Consider the following 24,860-nt stretch of genomic DNA (forward strand, 5'->3'; position numbering starts at 1 on the left):
AAAGCTCGGCGATGAGTGATGACGTCGCGAGAGCTGATTGGCCCGCTAGTGATGAAGAAAGTCCGCGCGTTTCCTTCCTCACATGATCCCGTGTGTGTTCATTGGTCATTCTTGTCTGCTCTCGTTAACCCTCGCTGCACCAGTCTGTTGTGTTAACCCTTTATAAGGCCTGATTTGTCTCCGGAAGGTCGCGGTGAGTAATTGCAGCCTCAGCAGGACCAGAGCTCCAGGACTACAAGTACCAGCATGTCCTCCACGTGATTCCCCCGGATGTGTCTTTTCTCCTGACAGTCGCCCGCCGTGTGATGATGAAGCTGACGATCGGTGCTGTGACGGGCGGCGCTCGCCTCGGGGTCATCAGCAGCCTGGGCCGGACCGGAGAGAAGACGCTGGAAGTCCCGGGCTGCCTGCTGTACACACGGACGGCGTCCGCCCCGCACCTCACCCACGACACCCTGCGGAGCATCGCCGGCGTCCCACCCGTGACCCACGTCACCCTGAGCACCCTGTAAGAGAGAGGAGCAGCACAGAGGATGTCAGGAGAGGAGCAGCGCAGAGGATGTCAGGAGAGGAGCAGCGCAGAGGATGTCAGGAGAGGAGCAGCGCAGAGGATGTCAGGAGAGGAGCAGCGCAGAGGATGTCAGGAGAGGAGCAGCGCAGAGGATGTCAGGAGAGGAGCAGCGCAGAGGATGTCAGGAGAGGAGCAGCGCAGAGGATGTCAGGAGAGGAGCAGCGCAGAGGATGTAAGAGAGAGGAGCAGCGCAGAGGATGTCAGGAGAGGAGCAGCGCAGAGGATGTCAGGAGAGGAGCAGCGCAGAGGATGTCAGGAGAGGAGCAGCGCAGAGGATGTCAGGAGAGGAGCAGCGCAGAGGATGTCAGGAGAGGAGCAGCGCAGAGGATGTCAGGAGAGGAGCAGCGCAGAGGATGTCAGGAGAGGAGCAGCGCAGAGGATGTCAGGAGAGGAGCAGCGCAGAGGATGTCAGGAGAGGAGCAGCGCAGAGGATGTCAGGAGAGGAGCAGCGCAGAGGATGTCAGGAGAGGAGCAGCGCAGAGGATGTCAGGAGAGGAGCAGCGCAGAGGATGTCAGGAGAGGAGCAGCGCAGAGGATGTCAGGAGAGGAGCAGCGCAGAGGATGTCAGGAGAGGAGCAGCGCAGAGGATGTCAGGAGAGGAGCAGCGCAGAGGATGTCAGGAGAGGAGCAGCGCAGAGGATGTCAGGAGAGAGCAGCGCAGAGGATGTCAGGAGAGGAGCAGCGCAGAGGATGTCAGGAGAGGAGCAGCGCAGAGGATGTCAGGAGAGGAGCAGCGCAGAGGATGTCAGGAGAGGAGCAGCGCAGAGGATGTCAGGAGTGGAGCAGCGCAGAGGATGTCAGGAGAGGGCAGCGCAGAGGATGTCAGGAGAGGGCAGCACAGAGGATGTCAGGAGAGGGCAGCACAGAGGATGTCAGGAGAGGGCAGCACAGAGGATGTCGGGAGAGGAGCAGCACAGAGGATGTCGGGAGAGGAGCAGCGCAGAGGATGTCGGGAGAGGAGCAGCGCAGAGGATGTCAGGAGAGGAGCAGCGCAGAGGATGTCAGGAGAGGAGCAGCGCAGAGGATGTCAGGACTGGAGAGGAGCAGCGCAGAGGATGTCAGGACTGGAGAGGAGCAGCACAGAGGATGTCAGGACTGGAGAGGAGCAGCACAGAGGATGTCAGGAGAGGGCAGCGCCAGCAGCACAGAGGATGTCAGGAGAGGAGCAGCACAGAGGATGTCAGGAGAGGAGCAGCGCAGAGGATGTCAGGAGAGGGAAGCACAGAGGATGTCAGGAGAGGAGCAGCACAGAGGATGTCAGGAGAGGGCAGCGCCAGCAGCACAGAGGATGTCAGGAGAAGGCAGCACAGAGGATGTCAGGAGAGGAGCAGCACAGAGGATGTCAGGAGAGGGCAGCGGGGCCCCCAGCAGTACAGAGGATGTCAGGAGAGGGCAGCAGGGGCCCCAGCAGTACAGAGGATGTCAGGAGAGAGCAGCGCAGAGGATGTCAGGAGAGGAGCAGCGCAGAGGATGTCAGGAGAGGAGCAGCGCAGAGGATGTCAGGAGAGGAGCAGCGCAGAGGATGTCAGGAGAGGAGCAGCGCAGAGGATGTCAGGAGAGGAGCAGCGCAGAGGATGTCAGGAGAGGAGCAGCGCAGAGGATGTCAGGAGAGGAGCAGCGCAGAGGATGTCAGGAGAGGAGCAGCGCAGAGGATGTCAGGAGAGGAGCAGCGCAGAGGATGTCAGGAGAGGAGCAGCGCAGAGGATGTCAGGAGAGGAGCAGCGCAGAGGATGTCAGGAGAGGAGCAGCGCAGAGGATGTCAGGAGAGGAGCAGCGCAGAGGATGTCAGGAGAGGAGCAGCGCAGAGGATGTCAGGAGAGGAGCAGCGCAGAGGATGTCAGGAGAGGAGCAGCGCAGAGGATGTCAGGAGAGGAGCAGCGCAGAGGATGTCAGGAGAGGAGCAGCGCAGAGGATGTCAGGAGAGGGCAGCGCAGAGGATGTCAGGAGAGGAGCAGCGCAGAGGATGTCAGGAGAGGAGCAGCGCAGAGGATGTCAGGAGAGGAGCAGCGCAGAGGATGTCAGGAGAGGAGCAGCGCAGAGGATGTCAGGAGAGGAGCAGCGCAGAGGATGTCAGGAGAGGAGCAGCGCAGAGGATGTCAGGAGAGGGCAGCGCAGAGGATGTCAGGAGAGGAGCAGCGCAGAGGATGTCAGGAGAGGAGCAGCGCAGAGGATGTCAGGAGAGGAGCAGCGCAGAGGATGTCAGGAGAGGAGCAGCGCAGAGGATGTCAGGAGAGGAGCAGCGCAGAGGATGTCAGGAGAGGAGCAGCGCAGAGGATGTCAGGAGAGGAGCAGCGCAGAGGATGTCAGGAGAGGAGCAGCACAGAGGATGTCAGGAGAGGGCAGCACAGAGGATGTCAGGAGAGGGGCAGCGCAGAGGATGTCAGGACTGGAGAGGAGCAGCACAGAGGATGTCAGGAGAGGAGCAGCGCAGAGGATGTCAGGAGAGGAGCAGCGCAGAGGATGTCAGGAGAGGAGCAGCGCAGAGGATGTCAGGAGAGGAGCAGCGCAGAGGATGTCAGGAGAGGAGCAGCGCAGAGGATGTCAGGAGAGGAGCAGCGCAGAGGATGTCAGGACTGGAGAGGAGCAGCGCAGAGGATGTCAGGACTGGAGAGGAGCAGCGCAGAGGATGTCAGGACTGGAGAGGAGCAGCGCAGAGGATGTCAGGACTGGAGAGGAGCAGCACAGAGGATGACTGGAGAGGAGCAGCACAGAGGATGTCAGGAGAGGGCAGCGCCAGCAGCACAGAGGATGTCAGGAGAGGGCAGCGCCAGCAGCACAGAGGATGTCAGGAGAGGAGCAGCACAGAGGATGTCAGGAGAGGAGCAGCGCAGAGGATGTCAGGAGAGGGAAGCACAGAGGATGTCAGGAGAGGAGCAGCACAGAGGATGTCAGGAGAGGGCAGCGCCAGCAGCACAGAGGATGTCAGGAGAGGAGCAGCACAGAGGATGTCAGGAGAGGGCAGCGGGGCCCCCAGCAGTACAGAGGATGTCAGGAGAGAGCAGCAGGGGCCCCAGCAGTACAGAGGATGTCAGGAGAGAGCAGCGGGGGCCCCAGCAGCACAGAGGATGTCAGGAGAGGGCAGCGGGGCCCCCAGCAGCACAGAGGATGTCAGGAGAGGGCAGCGGGGCCCCAGCAGCACAGATGATGTCAGGAGAGGACTGATTACATGGCAGTAATGTAAGCGCAGGTCCTCAGGGTGTGACTTTTTTGCAGGGCAGAACATCAGGAAGTCCTGGAGGAATATAAGGAGGGGATCGGGAAGTTTGCAGGTGAGCTCTCCTCTACCTGCTGTAACCGTCTGTCCATAGCTAAAGTCCTAATAAAGTGAGTGATGGGATGAGCTGCTGATACCAAACCTGCCTGTAGTTATAAAATCTGAAGTTTGTGCCTTTCCTCCACTTCCCTTTCTTCTTTTCCTCCCTTCTCCTTCTTTTCCTGCCTTCCTTTTTCCCCCTCCCCTTCCTTATTTTCTCCTTCCTTTTTTCCCCTTCTTTTCCTCCCCTTCCCTTTCTTCTTTTCCTCCCCTTCCCTTTCTTCTTTTCCTCCCCTTCCCTTTCTTCTTTTCCTCCCCTTCCCATTCTTCTTTTCCTCCCCTTCCCTTTCTTCTTTTCCTCCCCTTCCCTTTCTTCTTTTCCTCCCCTTCCCATTCTTCTTTTCCTCCCCTTCTATCTAATCTATCGATCATATATCATTGTGCTCAAAAGTTTACATACCCCGGCTGAATGATGCATTATGATTTATGAAGAGAAAACACAGGAGTCTGACAATAAGGCCGGCCTCACACTCAGCGTATGTAAATACTGTCCGTTTTTTACGGCCGTAATACGCAGAAAAGTCCCCAAAATAGTGATCCGTATGTCATCCGTAGGCAGGGTGTGTCAGCGTATTTTGCGCATGGCATCCTCCGTATGTAATCCGTATGGCATCCGTACAGTGTATGTGTGTATATATATATATATATATATATATATATATATATATATATATATATATATATATATATATATATATATATATTTTTTTTTCTGTATTTATATTTAATTCAGCGCGATATCTGTGAAAAGTCGGTAAATCAATTGCCGGCTTTTCATTTCTCCTTCACAAACCCGACAGGATATGAGACATGATTACATACAGTAAACCATCTCATATCCCCCTTTTTTTTGCATATTCCACACTACTAATGTTAGTAGTGTGTATGTGCAAAATTTGGGGGCTGTAGCTGCTAAAATAAAGGGTTAAATGGCGGAAAAAATTGGCGTGGGCTCCCGCGCAATTTTCTCCGCCACAGTGGTAAAGCCGGTGACTGAGGGCAGATATTAATAGCCTAGAGAGGGTCCATGGTTATTGCCCCCCCCCCGTGGCTAAAAACATCTGCCCCCAGCCACCCCAGAAAAGGCACATCTGGAAGATGCGCCTATTCTGGCACTTGGCCACTCTCTTCCCACTCCCTGTAGCGGTGGGATATGGGGTAATGAAGGGTTAATGCCACCTTGCTATTGGAAGGTGACATTAAGCCAGATTAATAATGGAGAGGCGTCAATTATGTCACCTATCCATTATTAATCCAATTGTTTGAAAGGGTTAAAAAACACACACACACACACACATTATTAAAAAGTATTTTAATGAAATAAACACACAGGTTGTTTTAATATTTTATTGCTCTCTCAATCCACCTGAAGACCCTCGCTTGGCAAAATAATAAACCAACAATATACATACCCTCTGATGTCAGATCACGTCCAACGAGGTAATCCATCTGAAGGGGTTAAATCATTTTACAGCCAGGAGCTGTGCTAATGCACTCGCTCGTGCCTGTAAACCCCGGGTGCTGAAAGGAAAGCTGGGTGATCTGTAGTTACCTTGAGTCGCGGTGAGGCGCCCTCTGGTGGATGTCCTCATATGAACTCGAGCGTGGGAACTTTTCCAAGGCTCCAGTTCATGAGAACATCCACCAGAGGGCGCCTCACCGCAACTCAAGGTAAGTACAGATCACCCAGCTTTCCTTTCAGCACCCGGGGTTTACAGGCACGAGTGAGTGCATTAGCACAGCTCCTGGCTGTAAAATGATTTAACCCCTTCAGATGGATTTACTTCATGGGACGTGACAGATCATCTGAAGGTATGTATATTGTTGGTTTATTGTTTTTCAGAGCGAGGGTCTTCAGGTGGATTGAGAGAGCAATAAAATATTAAAACAACCGCTGTGTTTATTTCATTAAAATACTTTTAAATCATGTGTGTGTGTGTTTTTTTAACCCTTTCATACAATTGGATTAATAATGGATAGGTGACATAATTGACGCCTCTCCATTATTAATCTGGCTTAATGTCACCTTACAATAGCAAGGTGACATTAACCCTTCATTACCCCATATCCCACCGCTACAGGGAGTGGCCAAGTGCCAGAATAGGCGCATCTTCCAGATGTGCCTTTTCTGGGGTGGCTGGGGGCAGATGTTTTTAGCCACGGGGGGGGGGGGGGGCAATAACCATGGACCCTCTCCTGGCTATTAATATCTGCCCTCAGTCACTGGCTTTACCCCTCTGGCGGAGAAAATTGCGCGGGAGCCCACGCCAATTTTTTCCACCATTTAACCCTTTATTTTAGCAGCCACAGCGCCCAAATTTTGCACATACACACTACTAACATTAGTAGTGTGAAATATGCAAAAAAAAGGGGATATGAGATGGTTTACTGTATGTAATCATGTCTCATATCCTGTCGGGTTTGTGCAGGAGAAATGAGAAGCCGGCAATTGAATTACCGACTTTTCACTAACACCGCTGCGTATTTCTCGCAAGTCACACTGCTGGTCCGTGTGGAATCCGTATTTTTCTCGCCCCCATAGACTTTCATTGGCGATTTTTTTTGCGCTATACGGTGACAAACGCAGCATGCTGGGATTTTGTACGGCCGTACAAGACCGTATATTACGGATGCGTAATATACGGCTGATAGGAGCTGGGACATAGGGAATCATTGGGCCGTGTGTAATGCGAATTTTACGGACGTAGTTTATGCGCTAATACGTCCGTAAAACTCGCTAGTGTGACGCCGGCCTTAATGGCTTCACCCAACCACTATCCATGAGTGGAGGAAAAGTTTTGGTGTTAACATTCATATTATCTGAAGAAAGGCCAAGAAAGCAAAAATTCTGCCGGGTGTGTAAACCTTTGAGCACAACTGTATATTATCTACCTATCTTGTGATGTGCAGACTGCTGTTGTCTTGCAGTGCTGACATTTGGGGTCTCCGGTGTTCTCCGCCCCCCGTGTCTGGTGACATCCTGTGTGGTCGGGGTGATGATGTGAAGCAGGATGTGACCCCAATAACGGTTCTCGTCGTCTTGTGTTTCTCTTGTAGGTTTATCAGACACTTTGCTCTATTGCTCAATACACGACCCCGTCGCTCCGGCCGCCCCCGGATTTAACACCAACAAGGTAAGTTCATCCAGAGGTCTAAACTTGTCCTAATTCAACACTTCTCGCAGCTGAGGGTCTGCTACAGTTGTGTCCTGCTTAGACTGTCCGCCGTAAGGCGAATGTGACAGCTTGGAGTCTAGGCTGCGGCATAGAAGATTGTGTAGACTGGACACAATTGTAACAAACCCACAGCTGTGAGAAGTAAACTGTATTTTCAGCCTTCAAATGTAAAGTAGAAGCTCGCATTCCCTGACTGCCAGCAGAGATATTGAACATGTTACAACATTGACCGTTCATCCTGTGCCTCCTGTTTCTTGATCTTCTCTCCCCTCCATAGACCGTGTCAGTCTGGGGTTCCGGGGGGCGGTTGGAGCTGACGCCCCAGAAGTTCATCTCCTTGCAGAGCGCCCTGGGTGCGGACTGGATCCAGTGCTTGTGTGACGGGGAGGCGATGGCCGACGGCTGCTCCAGGAAGAGGGCGAAGAAGTCCGTGGACCGATCTCTGGCGTTTCTGGATGAATGTCTGAAGCTGATGTCTGAGAGCGAGGTCAGTATAAGGGGAGCGGAGGATCGGGCACAGGGGAACACGTGGTCAATGACCCCTTCTTAAAGGGATCACCTGTAACCAGCGGCTTGTTTCCAGGCTCTGAAGCAGAAGGTTGTGATTGGAGCCATCGAGGGAGGAGACCTCCAGGAGGAGAGACTGAGATCCGCGCGAGAGACGGCCAAGAGACCCGTGAGCGGCTTCCTGCTGGACGGATTCCAGGGGCCCAGTGCGAACCCCGAGGCCAAGCTGAGCCTGATCGCCGCGGTCACGGCGGAGTTACCAGAGGACAAGCCGCGGTGAGCAGTCGGCACATCACAGTGCAGCCTGCAGCAAACCCTCTGCTCTTTGTGCTCTCAGTCTCTGATAACCACGTTCAGTGACAGCAGGCAGAGATCTTGAAAACAAATCTTAATACATTTCTTCGTATTTGAGATGCAGAACTCGGAATCCCGTCTGGTGTAAAGTCATCTAGGATTATACCGGCAGCGGCCACCAGGGGGAGTTCAGTGCCAGCGCACACCGTCTGCAGTAGGCTCCTGAGCTCCCCCTAGTGGCGGCTGCTGGTGGAATTGTGTTATGTAACTTTCGGGAGTCGGAGCTCCGTATCAGAAATCCGCCTGATCATCTGGAGCAATGTCGCTTCTGGTTTCCTCTCTTTTCCTTATAGTGACTAATACTCTCCTACATTAACTCTTCCTTTCACCTTCTCCAGGGTGATCCATGGCATGGGGCGGCCGGATCAGGTTATGGACTGCATTGAGCGCGGCGTGGATCTGTTTGACAGCACTTTCCCGTATGAAGTGACAGAGAGAGGCTGCGCCCTGTGCTTCACCCACCAATACCAGCCGGACCCCGAGACCGCAGGTGAAGCTCAGCACCGTGGTAAATGTGCTCGCACTTCATCTCTGTCCATGTCACATGCCAACTGGGGGATTACTCCATCATACAGGGTGATCCACTCGCTGCTTTACCTGGAAAAAATTGCAGTAAATTTTAAAAGAGACGGTCGACCGTACTGAAATTTGGGCTGTACATACTTAGAGTGAGAGTGCAAGGAAGCTCAGTGACAAGAAACCTCCTCACCCGAGTGGTCTCACTGACTTGCCGGTCGTCTCCATTACTAGAGAGACTTGCTGCTCCCCTTCCTGTGTGTCGGTGGTCTGTGTACGGTACTCGCCTTCCCACGTGTCCGTGGTCTATGTGTGGTGCTCTCCTTCCTGCGTGTCGGTGGTCTATGTGCAGTGCTCCACTTCCTGTGTGTCGGTGGTCTATGTGCAGTGCTCTCCTTCCTGCGTGTCGGTGGTCTTGGTCTAGTGCTCGCCTTCCTGCGTGTCGGTGGTCTATGTGCAGTGCTCTCCTTCCTGTGTGTCGGTGGTCTATGTGCAGTGCTCGCCTTCCTGCGTGTCAGTGGTCTATGTGCAGTGCTCTCCCTCCTGCGTGTCAGTGGTCTATGTGCAGTGCTCTCCCTCCTGCGTGTCAGTGGTCTATGTGCAGTGCTCTCCTTCCTGCGTGTCGGTGGTCTATGTGCGGTGCTCGCCTTCCTGCGTGTCGGTGGTCTATGTGCGGTGCTCGCCTTCCTGCGTGTCGGTGGTCTATGTGCAGTGCTCGCCTTCCTGTGTGTCGGTGGTCTATGTGCAATGCTCGCCTTCCTGCGTGTCGGTGGTCTATGTGCGGTGCTCGCCTTCCTGCGTGTCGGTGGTCTAGGTCCGGTGCTCGCCTTCCTGCGTGGCGGTGGTCTATGTGCGGTGCTCGCCTTCCTGCGTGTCGGTGGTCTAGGTCCGGTGCTCGCCTTCCTGCGTGGCGGTGGTCTTTGATGACTGACGGACTGTGGCCACCAACACCGCCTGACTTAACAGCGCCATATTTTTTTTTCTTCACGGCCCTTTGCAGTGTCGGGTGCACAGTAACAAGCTGCGATCATTACAGGGGCTCTGAGAGAACATACTGCGAGACATTCAGGCTACGACCCCAGACCTCCTGCATATGGAGCGGCCGCGCCGGCGTGATTGGACATTTACAACACCGGCTTTATAACGTCTGTTTCTCATGGACCAACTTATCTACAGTCCAAATTTCAGTGCGATAAATCGTCCCTTCTAGACGTTACAGCGATGTTTTGGGGTAAAGTAGCGAGTGAATCCCCTGGAGTATTTATGCAGTTTACAAAAGTATCATCTCCCCTAAAGAAACATCTGTATCAATAATCTCCGAATGATCAGAAAACCAATTCACATGGTACCGAGCGTAAAGAAGACGGGGAGACGGCTCCGCGGCCCCCAGTGATCCCGCAGTGTGGTGTCTGCCCCTGTGGGGGCCGCACCATAAATGTCTCTCCCTAATAAGAACCCTACTAAGGCTACTTTCACACTAGCGTCATGCACTGCACGTCGCTATGCGTCGTTTGGTTTGAAAAACGCATCCTGCAAAAGTGCTTGCAGGATGCGTTTTTCCACCATTGATTTGCATTAGCGACGCTTTGCCACATGTCGCAACCGTCATGTGACGGTTGCGCCGTGTTGTGGCGGACCGTCGGCTGCAAAAAACGTTACATGTAACATTTTTTGTGCCGACGGTCCGCCATTTCCGACCGCGCATACGTGGCCAGAACTCCGCCCCCACCTCCCCGCACATCACAATGGGGCGGCGGATGCGCTGGAAAAATGCATCCGCTGCCCCCGTTGTGCGGCGCATTCACTGCTAGCGTCAGTACTTCGGCCCGACACACTGCGACGGGCAGAGTACGACGCTAGTGTGAAAGTAGCCTAATGCGTGAAGACTCCTCACCGAGGATATAGATCAATATAGTAATAATCCCCACGGAAACAAAGTAAAAGATCGTGTTAAAAAAGAAAAACAAAACGCCAGTCCACACATTGTCACAAGATGCATTTCCCCTCCATGGGGGGTTTCGTCAGGAGGCCGTGGACACAATAGGTGCCCTGGATAACGCCTTCCAAGCAGACGTCAGTGCGGTACTGTGCAGGGCGGCCCAAAATGCCGATACGCCCCAACGTCGCACCCTCCATGCATGTCCGATTCCTGATCACATTGTTCTCCTTGAGATGAGCTGCCGGCAGACATTCTGGCAGAGGCTTTCTCATAGAGGACACGAGAGCACTCTGCCAGGTGAGAGACAGGCAAGATGGCTGCCGGCTGAACGATCGGCCAAAGTCTGGAGGTGGACAAAGTGGAGTCTGTCCTTGGAGGCACCAGGATGACCGTCCTCCACATGACACCAGATGGGGGGTCACCACAGTGTTTTCTAATGCACCTGCTGAGCTTACACCACTAACAGCACGGCGGACCCCTCTGGTCTTATTGTCCCTCAGAGGACCGTCCCCCAATAGACGCATAGTCGCCTCCAGGTGCCACCACCCTTACAGGTCTCGCCACGTTCCAACACCGCACTCCATTTTTGGAGGAATTATGTCCCTCAAATCTGGACCCTCCAGGAGACTCCTCCAGTGTTTTCTTCCAATTTCGTGTACATGACTCCCCGGATTATCAGCGGTGCCAGAGATCCTTATCGGCCCCCGACCTCACGGCCGTTGTGTGTCCGTCAGGGTTGTCTGTGATGTAGGATCTGTCTGTAAGAATCGTCCACTGTAATATAACGGCCCGGCCTCTACTCCGCCATAACACTAATATAACGGCCCAGCCTCTACTCCTCCATTACACTAATATAACGGCCCGGCCTCTACTCCACCATTACACTAATATCACGGCCCGGCCTCTACTCCACCATTACACTAATATCACGGCCCGGCCTCTACTCCACCATTACACTAATATCACGGCCCGGCCTCTACTCCGCCATTACACTAATATAACGGCCCGGCCTCTACTCCACCATTACACTAATATAACGGCCCGGCCTCTACTCCTCCATTACACTAATATCACGGCCCGGCCTCTACTCCGCCATAACACTAATATAACGGCCCGGCCTCTACTCCGCCATAACACTAATATAACGGCCCGGCCTCTACTCCTCCATTACACTAATATCACGGCCCGGCCTCTACTCCGCCATTACACTAATATCACGGCCCGGCCTCTACTCCGCCATTACACTAATATCACGGCCCGGCCTCTACTCCACCATTACGCTAATATAACGGCCCGGCCTCTACTCCACCATTACACTAATATCACGGCCCGGCCTCTACTCCACCATTACACTAATATCACGGCCCGGCCTCTACTCCGCCATTACACTAATATCACGGCCCGGCCTCTACTCCGCCATTACACTAATATCACGGCCCGGCCTCTACTCCACCATTACACTAATATAACGGCCCGGCCTCTACTCCACCATAACACTAATATAACGGCCCGGCCTCTACTCCACCATAACACTAATATAAAGGCCCGGCCTCTACTCCACCATTACACTAATATAACGGCCCGGCCTCTGCTCCACCATTACACTAATATAACGGCCCGGCCTCTACTCCGCCCTTACAGTAATATAACGGCCCGGCCTCTACTCCACCATAACACTAAGATAACGGCCCGACCTCTACTCCACCATTACACTAATATAACGGCCCGGTCTCCACCACTGTAGTATAACAGCACCTCATTATATGATAATGGCGCCACGTTTGGCATTTGCAGTATTTTCTCTGTGACCGCGATTTTCTTTCTTCCAGTCTTAGATCAGGAGGAGCCGAGTAATGGGGAGAAGAATGAGGAGACATCCGAGGATCCAGAGACTGACGGCTCCAACGTCACCTCCTTCGAGATCTGCCTGAAGGAGAAACGGTGCGTGTCTCCTCGCCCACGTGACACCACCGCGCCGCACACGTGACACCACCGCGCCGCACACGTGACACGCCAATGTCTAATCACCGTACAATGACAGTGACGGTCTGCACCTGATGATACACTTCACACCTGACCGTTCATATTCGGCGACAGCAAGCGGTGATAATAGAGACCTTCAGACTTTGGATGAAATAAATCTAAACGTTTCCTCGTCTCTCAGGTTTCGTGAAGACTTCGGGCCTCTCCTAGAGGGCTGCACGTGTTACTGCTGCCGCCACCACAGCCGCGCCTACGTCCATCACCTCCTGACCGCCAAGGAGCTACTGGCCGGGATCCTCCTCATGATGCACAACTTCCAGCAATACTTCAGCTTCTTCCAATCGGTGCGTCAAGCGATGAGTGACGGGAAGTTCTCCGACCTGAAGCAGATGATCCGGAGACAATCGTCCTGAGATCCGGGTTATGACGCTGCTGTACCAATATAATAAAACGGACGCAAACAGGGGATTTTCTAACTGCTGCTCCCCGGGTGTGAATAATTCTGCATTGGTCGGGTCTGTAAAGGAGGACTCTCTGCTGCCGGGGGTGTAGATCTCACCGTTCTATGTACTGCAGCAATCCTGTCATTGAGGGACCCATACACACATCTGCTGGTGACGGTTTGGGTATTGGGCGCCTCTTCATGGGGATTTCCGTTACTCCTTACAAACGTGTCTCTGCTGCATCTGGGACGTTCCTCCTCATCAGATCTGTTGCTTTGGCTCCTCTACACCTTCTTACCCAGCAGAGGCCACATCTGACGCGTTCATCCTTAGTACTCCTGACAAGCTCAGCTCTGCTACATCTGCGCTTCCCACTTCTCGTGTGTGAATGGAATGAAACTGACGATGAGGAACCGCGTCCAAGAAACAGACGAAACAGCAAAAAGGATCCAAAACCCAGTTGTGGCATCCGGAGCTTCTCTGTAGTTCTAAAGATGTTCATTTAAAATCAGAAATGTTTCAAACATCCATCGGCATCTCGGCCTCATTGGATTCTGGGTGCAGCGAGGGATCGAGGAGACCATGGGCCCTGAGCAAAACTTTTCCCTCCGCCTTTTCACACCCTTGTCCTGCCCCCATGTCTGTACGAGGGGTTTTCATTAATTTATCTGAATATGAAAATAAACTTTTTTTTAGAAAATTGGCCTCACGACTTTTAATTTGATCCTCCGAGATTTCACCACGCTTCTCCATTGATCATATGTTCTCCGAATAGAAGGAGACTTCTCGCTGCCGTAAGATCCCTGTTATTGCTTCTCTGACTTCTATTGTCTTCAGGTTGTGAAATAAAGTGATTTCTGGCAGCCGGGTCTGGACTGTCGGGTGAGTGGTGAAGCTCCATGGAGCAGCATTCCCTGATAGCAGCTTGTGATTTGCAAGATTTGTGGGCTGGTGCATTGTCGTGAAACAGCGACACATTGGCTGACAACTTTCCCTAGCGTTTCTCTGTGCCTCATGCCCTCATTGTTAAAGCAGAGGTGTCTCCAGTAATGGTCTTCTGGGGCTTGACTAGCCATAAAACGCCTTGTGTATCCAAAAGTCACCAAGCTACGACTTACCTACTGTGGACTCATCATACGAAGAGAGCAGTCACTGGAGAAGGACATCAAGGTAAGAAGAACAGAAGGAACAAGGTGAAGAGGATGACCAGCAATCTAATGGCTTCATACTGTCAAGATAAGGCTGGAGAAGACCGTGGTGGACCTATCTAGGCTTAGACAAGATCCATCTTCCTACACAGCGTTTATCCATCAAGTCGCCATGGCTGGAGATCGAGCTGACGGCCATTAAAGAAGTATCACAAAAACAGTTGCCACTAGGGTTGAGCGAAACGGATCGGTCATTTTCAAAAGTCGCCGACTTTTGGCAAAGTCGGGTTTCGTGAAACCCGACCCCAGTGTGGGATCGGCCACACGGTCGGCGATCTTCACGCCAAAGTCGCGTTTTGCATGACGCTTTCCCTGCCATTTTTTAAGCCAATGAAGGAGTGTGTGCAGCGTGATGACATGGGTTCCGGCTCGCTTTGTGCGGCGTCACGGGGTAAAACCGCCATGTTAACGTTTGGGATATAGCGATTTCCACAGTGAAACACAAACCTTGCAGGGACGGGAGAGAGAGAGAAGAAGAAGAAAAAATATCCCCATTGACTTGCATTGGGTTTCGTGTTTCGGTCGGCCCCCCGACTTTGCACAATAATCGGCCGATTTCACATGATCCGACTTTCGAGACAGTCGGGTTTCACGAAACCTGACTCGATCCTAAAAAAGCAAAAGTCGCTCAACCCTAGTTGCCACCATCTTTCCAGCTGACTGCTGGACACAAAATGTCTCTGGAGTTAATGACCCCTTGTGCCTCCATTATTTGGTCTCAGGATCATGGTGAAGGAGCCATGTTTCTAGAATAGATGCCTCCTGGATTTTCTTAAGCAGGTCTAAATTTTCTTGGCTAAATTGCGGGCGACATGTTTTTTGCTCAGTCGTCAACATTCGTGGCACCGAACCAGGAACTGAACATCATCAAAACATCATGAGTGATACTGGAAACTGCGCCGAATGAAATGCCTAATTCATGAGCTTTGACCTGACCATATTCCAAAATCATGGAAGGCTCATTTCCTCGACAGGTTGCCATGAACGGGGCTCATCTTCAATTGATTCCTTGACGCATTTAAACTACTTGGCCCAAAACTTAGACCACAACCCCCTAAACTAATATAGAATGTGTAACTAAGTGTTAAAACTAATACAGAGCAGACGAGAACTCAATCATTCGAAAGACCCCCAGTTCCAACCCCCTTAAACTAATATAGACCCAAGATCAGACCCTCTAAAGTAATCCAGACACTATAGAACGAGCAGCTTACACTCTCCTCCGAAGAATCTGCTGCTCTGGACCACGGACCTGCACAGATATGGGACCACGGACCGTCCTAAACTGATAAGTGACCACGGGTCATCCTTCAGGTCCTAAACTGATGTGACCATGGGTGGTCCTGCAGGTCCTAAACCGTTACATGATGACGGGTCATCCTGCAGGTCCTAAACCGATAAGTGACCACGGGTCGTCCTGCAGGTCCTATATTGATAAGTGACCACGGGTTGACCTGCAGGTTCTAAACCGATAAGTGACCATGTTGTCGTCCTACAGGTCCTAAACCGATAAGTGACCACGGGTCGTCCTGCAGGTCCTATATTGATAAGTGACCACGGGTTGACCTGCAGGTTCTAAACCGATAAGTGACCATGTTGTCGTCCTACAGGTCCTAAACCGATAAGTGACCATGGGTCGTCCTACAGGTCTTAAACCGATAAGTAACCATGGGTCGTCCTGCAGGTCCTAAACCGATAAGTGACCATGGGTCGTCCTGCAGGTCCTAAACCAATAAGTGACCATGGGTCGTTCTACAGATCCTAAACCGATAAGTGACCACGGGTTGTCCTACACATACTAAACCGATAAGAGACCATGGGTAGTCCTGCAGGTCCTAAACCGATAAGTGACCATGGGTCATCCTACACATACTAAACCGATAAGAGACCATGGGTAGTCCTGCAGGTACTAAGCCAATAAGTGACCAAGGGTCATCCTGCAGGTCCTAAACTGATAAGTGACCACGAGTTGTCCTGCAGGTTCTAAACCGATAAGCGACCATGTTGTCGACCTACAGGTCCTAAACCGATAAGTGACCATGGGTCGTCCTACACATACTAAACCGATAAGAGAGCATGGGTAGTCCTGCAGGTACTAAACCGATAAGTGACCATGGGTTGTTCTACAGATCCTAAACCGATAAGTGACCATGCGTCATCCTGCAGGTACTAAACCGATAAGTGACCATGGGTTCTACAGATCCTAAACCGATAAGTGACCACGGGTCGTCCTGCAGGTACTAAGCCAATAAGTGACCACGGGTCATCCTGCAGGTCCTAAACTGATAAGTGACCACGAGTTGTCCTGCAGGTACTAAGCCAATAAGTGACCATGGGTCGTCCTGCAGTTACTAAGCCAATAAGTGACCACGGGTCATCCTGCAGGTCCTAAACCGATAAGTGACCATGGGTCGTCCTGCAGGTACTAAGCCAATAAGTGACCATGGGTCATCCTGCAGGTCCTAAACTGATAAGTGACCACGAGTTGTCCTGCAGGTACTAAGCCAATAAGTGACCATGGGTCGTCCTGCAGGTACTAAGCCAATAAGTGACCACGGGTCATCCTGCAGGTCCTAAACTGATAAGTGACCACGAGTTGTCCTGCAGGTACTAAGCCAATAAGTGACCATGGGTCGTCCTGCAGGTACTAAGCCAATAAGTGACCACGGGTCATCCTGCAGGTCCTAAACCGATAAGTGACCATGGGTCGTCCTGCAGGTACTAAGCCAATAAGTGACCATGGGTCATCCTGCAGGTCCTAAACTGATAAGTGACCACGAGTTGTCCTGCAGGTTCTAAACCGATAAGCGACCATGTTGTCGTCCTACAGGTCCTAAACCGATAAGTGACCATGGGTCGTCCTACAGGTCTTAAACCGATACGTGACCATGGGTCGTCCTGCAGGTCCTAAACCGATAAGTGACCATGGGTCATCCTACAGATCCTAAACCGATACGTGACCATGGGTCGTCCTGCAGGTCCTAAACCGATAAGTGACCATGGGTCGTCCTACAGATCCTAAACCGATAAGTGACCATGGGTCGTCCTACAGGTCCTAAACCGATAAGTGACCATGGGTCGTCCTGCAGGTCCTAAACCGATACGTGACCATGGGTCGTCCTGCAGGTCCTAAACCGATAAGTGACCATGGGTCATCCTACAGATCCTAAACCGATACGTGACCATGGGTCGTCCTGCAGGTCCTAAACCGGTAAGTGACCATGGGTCGTCCTACAGATCCTAAACCGATACGTGACCATGGGTTGTCCTGCAGGTACTAAACCGATAAGTGACCATGGGTCGTCCTACACATACTAAACCGATAAGTGACCATGGGTCGTCCTACAGGTCCTAAACCGATAAGTGACCATGGGTCGTCCTGCAGTTACTAAGCCGATAAGTGACCATGGGTCGTCCTGCAATTACTAAACCGATAAGTGACCATGGGTCATCCTGCAGGTCCTAAACCGATAAGTGACCACGGGTCATCCTGCAGGTACTAAACCGATAAGTGACGATAGGTCGTCCTGCAGGTCCTAAACCAATAAGTGACCACGGGTCGTCCTGCAGGTACTAAACCGATAAGGCTACTTTCACACTAGCGTCGTACTCGGCCCGTTGCAGTGCGTCGGGCCGACGTACCGACGCTAGCAGTGAATGCGCCGCACAACGGGGGCAGCGGATGCTGTTTTTCCACGCATCCGCTGCCCCATTGGGAGGTGTGGGGAGGTGGGGCGGAGTTCCGGCTGCGCATGTGCGGTCGGAAATGGTCCGTCGGCAGCAAAAAACGTTACATGTAACGTTTTTTGCAGCCCATGGTCCGCCACAACATGGAGGATCGATGGTAGGATGGAGCTGCAGGACAGTGAAGTAGCTAGCTGGGTGACATTCAGAAAGCGGGGTAGAGGGAAGAGTGCCAGGGAGGCTAGTCCTGATCTGGCACACCCCAATAAGTTTGCTAAGTTGGCAGATGAGGGGGGTGCCAGTACAGGGGTAGCACTGCTGCAGCCAGGCATGTCCTCTGAAAGCCGGAGGAGTGACTGCTCCAGTAAGGAGGGAAATAGGAGAGCAGGGCAGGCCAGACAGGTACTGGTAGTGGGGGACTCAATTATTAGGGGAACAGATAGGGCAATCTGTCACAAAGACAGGGATCGTCGAACGGTGTGCTGCCTACGTGGCGTTTGAGTCTGACACATTGCTGATCGGGTGGACAGATTACTGGGAGGGGCTGGTGAGGACCCAGCGGTCATGGTGCACATTGGCACAAATGACAAAGTTAGAGGTAGGTGGAAGGTCCTTAAAGATGATTTCAGGGAATTAGGCTGCAAGCTGAAAGCAAGGACCTCCAACGTGGTATTTTCCGAAATACTGCCTGTACCACGTGCCACGCCAGAGAGGCAATGGGAGATTAGGGAGGTTAATAAGTGGCTCAAGAATTGGTGTAGGAAGGAGGGGTTTGGGTTCCTGCAGAACTGGGCCGACTTCTCAGTTGGCTACAGGCTCTACGCTAGGGACGGGCTGCACCTCAATGGGGAAGGGGCAGCTGTGCTGGGGGAGAAAATGGTTAGAAGGTTGGAGGAGTGTTTAAACTAGAGATTGGGGGGAGGGTATTCATTTTATAGGAGGGGAAGATAGTGCAGATAGAGACCTGGGCACAAATAAGGAAGTTGGGGGTGGCGGATACATGGGGGGTGGGGTTAGAACAGTTAGTAATTTAAGAAAGAATAGAGGTACAGAGAGGAACATCAAATGCATGTATATTAATGCCAGAAGCCTCGCCAACAAAACGGACGAATTCAAATTAATGTTGTTGGAGCATAATTATGATATGGTGGGGATATCTGAGACGTGGCTGGATGAGAGCCATGACTGGGCTATTAACTTGCAGGGCTATAGCCTGTTCAGAAATGACCGTACAGATAAGCGAGGGGGAGGGGTGTGTCTATGTAAAATCTGCCTTAAAACCCATCCTGCGTGATAATATAGGTGAATCTAATGAAAATGTAGAGTCCCTGTGGGTGGAGATAAGGGGAGGGGGAAAAAATAATAAATTACTGATAGGGGTTTGTTATAAATCTCCAAAAATAATGGAAGCAATGGAGAATATCCTCGTAAAGCAAATAGATGAAGCTGCGACTCAAGGAGAAGTCATTATTATGGGGGACTTCAACTACCCTGAAATAGATTGGGGTACAGAAACCTGCAGTTCCAGTAAAGGTAATCGGGGTCTGACAACTATGAGAGACAATTACCTCTGACAACTGGTACAGGACCCAACAAGGAGGGGGGCACTGCTAGACCTAATATTAACCAACAGGCCAGACCGCATAGCAAATATAAGGGTTGGGGGTCACTTGGGGAATAGTGATCACAAAATAATAAGTTTTCATGTCTCCTTTAATAAGATGTGTAGTAGAGGGGTGACAAGGACACTAAACTTCAGGAGGGCAAATTTCCAACGGATGAGAGAGGATCTTGGTGCAATTAACTGGGATGATATCCTGAGACACAAAAATACACAAAGAAAATGGGAGACATTTATTAGCATCCTGGATAGGACCTGTGCACAGTATATACCGTATGGGAATAAACATACTAGAAATAGGAGGAAACCAATATCGCTAAATAGAGCTGTAAGGGGCGCAATAAGGGACAAAAAGAAAGCATTTAGAGAATTAAAGGAAGTAGGTAGTGAGGAGGCATTAAATAAATACAAAACATTAAATAAATTATGTAAAAAGCAAATCAAGGCAGCAAAGATTGAGACAGAGAGATGAAGTGTGCGAGGGTAAGGTCGCCCATGCATATCCATGATCTGGCCCAGCAAAACTTCCACACTCAGATTCCATCTTAACAAACGTATCTTTACTGTTATACATTTTCATTAACACAGCGGAACACAATAATAGACAGTACAAAATATGCCTATTCACAGAAATAACGTGTATTAAACTTTCCCTCACTGTCCCTATCCACACGTTACCAGTTCCTTTGCTCCAGGAGGTTATCTTCCCACGTCGCAGGCCTGTCTGTCAACGCTGCAGGGAGACGCTCCGGCCGAGGAGAAAACAATAGGGAGTAAACAAAACTCTGTCTCTCAGGTCCAGACTGTAATCCTTGTGGTTCAGCAGGTAAAGGTGGGGTGTTCGGCCTCTCAACAGAGGACCCGCTTACAGTTCATGGGCTCCAGGATCTGTGAAGATGTCACCGCTGAGTGCTCCGCAGTGTGGGAGCTGGGAACAATCTGGATGTCAGCTTCCAAGAGAGAGGGATCTTCCAGGCAATCTTCTCTATCGCATCTACAGGAGGACGCCAGCACACACCGACCTCTCTCTGCACCGACTGGTTTCCCGGGCTCTTCTTCTTCTCTCCCTCCTTCCTGGTCACATGACATAACAGGGGGGAGTCTAGCCAATACAGTTTGTTTCTCTGTAATCACATTCGGCATAGGTATAACTTCTGGCCACACGGGGGCAGTGTCTGTCACAGATTCTATGTCAATGATAACAGAACAGTCACAGCCGGCCAGCTCATTACACGCCCCCCCACTTGAAGGTTGGCAGTCCCTGTCAACGACTGACTCCAGGGCGGCGATGGCTGTAGAGGTTGTAGGACCCGGCTGTGAAAAGGGCCACACATATTGGTCTCTGTAGGACTGTCCCGGGGGCACTCCTGCGGTGGTCCTCGCTGTCCGCCTAATGGGTGCTAGTCTCTCTCCCCGATCAGTCACTCCACTCTCCACCCCAGTCGGTAAGTCAGTCGAAGAGGTAAGGGGTGCAGACGTGTCAGTCAGGTGAGCAGGGGTAGGGATGTTTTCCACCTCTACATCCCCGGTATCGGTGTCTCCCACAGTATTAGTGACATCCGTCTCTCTAGGCATTATAGGAGGGGAGTCAGGCTGAGAACGACAGGGGCGCAACATGTTACAGTGCAGGGTGCGGAGGCTGCCGCTGTCTTCGCCTTGTACTTGGTAGACGGGGCCACCAGGGTACGGGTGTCCAATTATTCGATAGACTTCGGTCTCCCACTTGGGCCGGAGTTTTCCTTGCGGTTTCTTTATACGAACTAGGACCAGTTGTCCCACACTCAGTAGGTCTTCTTGTACTGGAAGTGGATCAGTGTGGACCTGGTCCTGGATCTGCTGTTCCACCAGCCGGTAGACAGTTTCCATCCTTTGACGGTGTGCTTGTAGCCAGGAAGGATAGGTACCACAGGTGTCTTCATCAGAGTTAGACAGGTGTAGCTCATGGATGCCTTTCCCTGGGCGGCCAAAAAGGATGGTGTAAGGCGTGTATCCGGTGACAGAATGGACGTGATTGTTATAGGCCCACAGCAGTTCTGGGAGGAATCGAGGCCAGTCGGGCTTTTTGTCTTCTGCTAAGGTTCGGATCAGTTGTAAGAGAGTCCGGTTGAAACGTTCACACGCGCCATTCCCTTGTGGATGATACGGGGTGGTCCTGGACTTCTTGATTCCATACATCTGCTGAAGTTCTTCAATGACTCGCCCTTCGAAACACGCCCCCTGATCCGAGTGCAGCCGCTCCGGACACCCGTAGACCCGAACGAAGTGTTGACAGATGGCCTGTGCAGCTGATTCGGCAGTCTGATCTTTGGTAGCAACAGCGACGGCGAATTTCGTGAAGTGGTCCACCATCACCAGACAGTACTGGTAGCCACTATTCGCCGTTCCGATCAACAGATAGTCCACCATCAACAACTCGAGGGGCCTGGATGTGCTAATGGTCTGGACGGGTGCACGCTGCTCAGTAGACTTGTGGAGTTCACATGTACGACAGCTTAGGCAGACGTTTTCAACCAGCTTACGGAGTCCTGGGCAAAAAATGAATTGCTGGGTCCACCGGAGGGTCTTGTCTATGCCGAAGTGGCCGTTCCTTCTGTGGGCTTCAGCCACCATCTCATGGGCTAGCTGCACCGGGACGACAATCTGCAAACATTGTTCCAGCATATGGGATAAAAGGGACCTGCGATACAAGACTCCATCCTTCACGATCAGCCGATCCCATTGGGCAAGTAGGGCAGAGGCCCTGGTTGATAGTCGGGCTCTTACTTCGGAGGGTGGTTTCTCTTGTGTCGTCACGTACTGTTTCAGTAAGACGTGTTCAGGGTCTCGATCTTGAAGCTTGGCCCATTCTTGTTGGGACAGGGGGGACCTGTTATGGTTCTCAATGGCAAGAGAACATAGCCCAGCATACATAGGAACTAGCTCTTGGAAGGATGGAAACTTAAACTGACCATGAACTAAACCTGCCGCACAACTAACAGTAGCCGGGTAGCGTAGCCTGCGTTTTATCCCTAGACGCCCAGCGCCGGCCGGAGGACTAACTAATCCTGGCAGAGGAAAATATAGTCCTGGCTCACCTCTAGAGAAATTTCCCCGAAAGGCAGACAGAGGCCCCCACATATATTGGCGGTGATTTAAGATGAAAATGACAAACGTAGTATGAAAATAGGTTTAGCAAAATCGAGGTCCGCTTACTAGATAGCAGGAAGACAGAAAGGGTACTTTCATGGTCAGCTGAAAACCCTATCAATACACCATCCTGAAATTACTTTAAGACTCTAGTATTAACTCATAACATCAGAGTGGCAATTTCAGATCACAAGAGCTTTCCAGACACAGAAACGAAACTGCAGCTGTGAACTGGAACAAAATGCAAAAAACAAACAAGGACAAAAGTCCGACTTAGCTGGAAGTTGTCTGGTAGCAGGAACATGCACAGAAAGGCTTCTGATTACAATGTTGACCGGCATGGAAGTGACAGAGGAGCAAGGTTAAATAGCGACTCCCACATCCTGATGGGAACAGGTGAACAGAGGGGATGATGCACACAAGTTCAATTCCACCAGTGGCCACCGGGGGAGCCCAAAATCCAATTTCACAACAGTACCCCCCCCCCCTCAAGGAGGGGGCACCGAACCCTCACCAGAACCACCAGGGCGATCAGGATGAGCCCTATGAAAGGCACGGACCAGATCGGAGGCATGAACATCAGAGGCAGTCACCCAAGAATTATCCTCCTGACCGTATCCCTTCCATTTGACCAGATACTGGAGTTTCCGTCTGGAAACACGGGAGTCCAAGATTTTTTCCACAACGTACTCCAACTCGCCCTCAACCAACACCGGAGCAGGAGGCTCAACGGAAGGCACAACCGGTACCTCATACCTGCGCAACAATGACCGATGAAAAACATTATGAATAGAAAAAGATGCAGGGAGGTCCAAACGGAAGGACACAGGGTTAAGAATCTCCAATATCTTGTACGGGCCGATGAACCGAGGCTTAAACTTAGGAGAAGAAACCCTCATAGGGACAAAACGAGAAGACAACCACACCAAGTCCCCGACACAAAGCCGAGGACCAACCCGACGCCGGCGGTTGGCAAAAAGCTGAGTCTTCTCCTGGGACAACTTCAAATTGTCCACCACCTGCCCCCAAATCTGATGCAACCTCTCCACCACAGCATCCACTCCAGGACAATCCGAAGATTCCACCTGACCGGAGGAAAATCGAGGATGAAACCCCGAATTACAGAAAAAAGGAGACACCAAGGTGGCAGAGCTGGCCCGATTATTGAGGGCAAACTCCGCTAAAGGCAAAAAAGCAACCCAATCATCCTGATCTGCAGACACAAAACACCTCAAATATGTCTCCAAAGTCTGATTCGTCCGTTCGGTCTGGCCATTAGTCTGAGGATGGAAAGCAGACGAGAAAGACAAATCTATGCCCATCCTAGCACAGAATGCCCGCCAAAATCTAGACACGAATTGGGTTCCTCTGTCAGAAACGATATTCTCCGGAATACCATGCAAACGAACCACATTTTGAAAAAACAGAGGAACCAACTCGGAAGAAGAAGGCAACTTAGGCAGGGGAACCAAATGGACCATCTTAGAGAAACGGTCACACACCACCCAGATGACAGACATCTTCTGAGAAACAGGAAGATCCGAAATAAAATCCATCGAGATGTGCGTCCAAGGCCTCTTCGGGATAGGCAAGGGCAACAACAATCCACTAGCCCGAGAACAACAAGGCTTGGCCCGAGCACAAACGTCACAAGACTGCACAAAGCCTCGTACATCTCGTGACAGGGAAGGCCACCAGAAGGACCTTGCCACCAAATCCCTGGTACCAAAGATTCCAGGATGACCTGCCAACGCAGAAGAATGAACCTCAGAAATGACTTTACTGGTCCAATCATCAGGAACAAACAGTCTACCAGGTGGGCAACGATCAGGTCTATCCGCCTGAAAATCCTGCAAGGCCCGCCGCAGGTCTGGAGAAACGGCAGACAATATCACTCCATCCTTAAGGATACCTGTAGGTTCAGAATTACCAGGGGAGTCAGGCTCAAAACTCCTAGAAAGGACATCCGCCTTAACATTCTTAGAACCCGGTAGGTATGACACCACAAAATTAAACCGAGAGAAAAACAACGACCAGCGCGCCTGTCTAGGATTCAGGCGTCTGGCGGACTCAAGATAAATTAAATTTTTGTGGTCGGTCAATACCACCACCTGATGTCTAGCCCCCTCAAGCCAATGACGCCACTCCTCAAAAGCCCACTTCATGGCCAAAAGCTCCCGATTCCCAATATCATAATTCCGCTCGGCGGGCGAAAATTTACGAGAAAAAAAAGCACAAGGTTTCATCACGGAGCAGTCGGAACTTCTTTGCGACAAAACCGCCCCAGCTCCGATTTCAGAAGCGTCGACCTCAACCTGAAAAGGAAGAGCAACATCAGGCTGACGCAACACAGGGGCGGAAGAAAAGCGGCGCTTAAGCTCCCGAAAGGCCTCCACAGCAGCAGGGGACCAATCAGCAA

At 51.6% G+C, this 24,860-nt stretch overlaps 1 protein-coding gene across 2 annotated transcripts; it reads left to right on the top strand.

The window, feature by feature from the left end:
- The first annotated feature begins 35 nt into the window (after positions 1 to 35).
- QTRT2 (queuine tRNA-ribosyltransferase accessory subunit 2) lies at positions 36 to 13,505 on the top strand. 2 transcript variants are annotated; one of them, XM_077293700.1, is made up of 9 exons: positions 36 to 193; positions 292 to 508; positions 3,785 to 3,840; positions 6,942 to 7,018; positions 7,338 to 7,547; positions 7,644 to 7,843; positions 8,260 to 8,429; positions 12,206 to 12,317; positions 12,541 to 13,505. In XM_077293700.1, the coding sequence occupies exons 2-9, from the start codon at positions 306 to 308 to the stop codon at positions 12,770 to 12,772; spliced, it is 1,260 nt and encodes a 419-aa protein (XP_077149815.1). In that variant the 5' UTR covers positions 36 to 193; positions 292 to 305; the 3' UTR covers positions 12,773 to 13,505. The 2 variants fall into 2 exon arrangements, with proteins under 2 accessions (XP_077149815.1, XP_077149816.1); XM_077293701.1 differs by having other exon boundaries at positions 8,260 to 8,411.
- Positions 13,506 to 24,860: the final 11,355 nt, after the last annotated feature.

The sequence above is a fragment of the Ranitomeya variabilis genome, chromosome 3 (assembly GCF_051348905.1).
Source record: "Ranitomeya variabilis isolate aRanVar5 chromosome 3, aRanVar5.hap1, whole genome shotgun sequence".
Lineage (NCBI taxonomy): Eukaryota > Metazoa > Chordata > Amphibia > Anura > Dendrobatidae > Ranitomeya > Ranitomeya variabilis.

Excerpts from the sequence above, each read along its gene's own strand:
- QTRT2 (XM_077293700.1), top strand. The coding sequence starts at position 306 with ATGATGAAGCTGACGATCGGTGCTGTGACGGGCGGCGCTCGCCTCGGG. Across the intron at positions 509-3,784 it reads CACGTCACCCTGAGCACCCT|GGCAGAACATCAGGAAGTCC; the intron begins GTAAGAGAGAGG and ends ACTTTTTTGCAG. Across the intron at positions 7,548-7,643 it reads AGCTGATGTCTGAGAGCGAG|GCTCTGAAGCAGAAGGTTGT; the intron begins GTCAGTATAAGG and ends GCTTGTTTCCAG.